General features: G+C 35.3%; 1 protein-coding gene across 2 annotated transcripts in view; it reads left to right on the forward strand.

Annotated features, from left to right (window-relative positions):
* The window catches only part of LOC106471066 (tyrosine-protein kinase PR2-like), a 32340-nt gene extending 31295 nt beyond the window's left edge, over positions 1-1045 (forward strand). For both annotated transcript variants that reach the window (XM_013931654.2, XM_022399689.1), the window contains one exon: positions 656-1045. In XM_013931654.2, coding sequence (XP_013787108.2) covers positions 656-877 — 222 coding nt within the window. In that variant the 3' untranslated portion in view covers positions 878-1045. The remainder of the gene's footprint in view (positions 1-655) is intronic.
* The last annotated feature ends 92 nt before the right edge of the window (positions 1046-1137 follow it).

The raw sequence follows: 1137 nt of genomic DNA on the forward strand, positions 1-1137 counted from the left end.
ACTCACTGTCTACACACACATTACGTTACCTTGCGTCACGTTGTCCCCTCTTATATATACCAAACTACCCTATATCTAGCAAATACTAGAGCATTTGCCAAGATACGGGATAGTTCTAGAAACGTGGCGTCACTGTAGTCATGTGATCTCGATGATGCAACAATATATATATATGTTTTCCCTTTTATCTGGTAAGTTTCTATCATCCTTTTAAACTTTTAACCAAAGAGAGACGTAGCAAATAGACAAACAATGATTTATATAAACATAGTTTTATTTTGGGGGAACGTACTGAAGAAGAGAGACCAATGTTCTGTCGAAACATGTAGTATTTTCCCCCCCCAAAATAAAACCACTTTGTTATGGATAGAAATTGTTTGTCAATTTATTGTTATAATAGCATAATGTGCTTCCATACATAAGTAAGGAGGTAAATGTTTTTTAAATTTACTTTTCAAATATCAACATTTTAAATGACTGTAGTTTTTAACCCTTCGTTTGTGGCTTGTGTAAATCTACCTACCACCCCACGTGAAAGGATTCGCACATTTTTGTGGCGGGCCATTCAAAATGCTTGCATCATATGATGTCAACCACAGTTTAAGGGTTAAACATTGATTCTAACAGCACCTTTTTTTTTATATTATTATCTCAGAATGTGACACCTGAAGAGTGCGTTGTAGCCCTTGATGAGACGGAGTGGGACGTACATAAAGCTGTAAAGTTTCTGCAGCTGAAGCGGACTGTTAATATTCACACCCTTAAAGCAGAAGACCTTAAACAGACACTTGCTCGTCTCAACTGGAATGTTCGAAAAGCAGCAGATTTCTTACTGGCCCAGTGCATGACGGAAGAAGAAGCATCACTACACTTTTGAGGCATGTCAATTGAAGCAATGCATTTGCATATTGAATATTGTGACATCAAAAAGTTCGTTTCACAGAGTTGGTGAATTGAATCATGGAGTTTTAGCAGGAGACGAAAAGACCATAAATTTGTTTTTATTGTTAAGACAAGAAGTTAAACAGGAAAGGTGACTTTTTAATTATTTGAGTAAAAAATACTTAGTTTTTTTTTTTAAAACATATTTCTGTGTGTGGTGTGTATTTTCACTATATAGTAGTTACATTGTATGAT

Source organism: Limulus polyphemus, unplaced genomic scaffold (assembly GCF_000517525.1).
Source record: "Limulus polyphemus unplaced genomic scaffold, Limulus_polyphemus-2.1.2 Scaffold4385, whole genome shotgun sequence".
NCBI classification, from domain to species: Eukaryota; Metazoa; Arthropoda; class Merostomata; order Xiphosura; family Limulidae; genus Limulus; species Limulus polyphemus.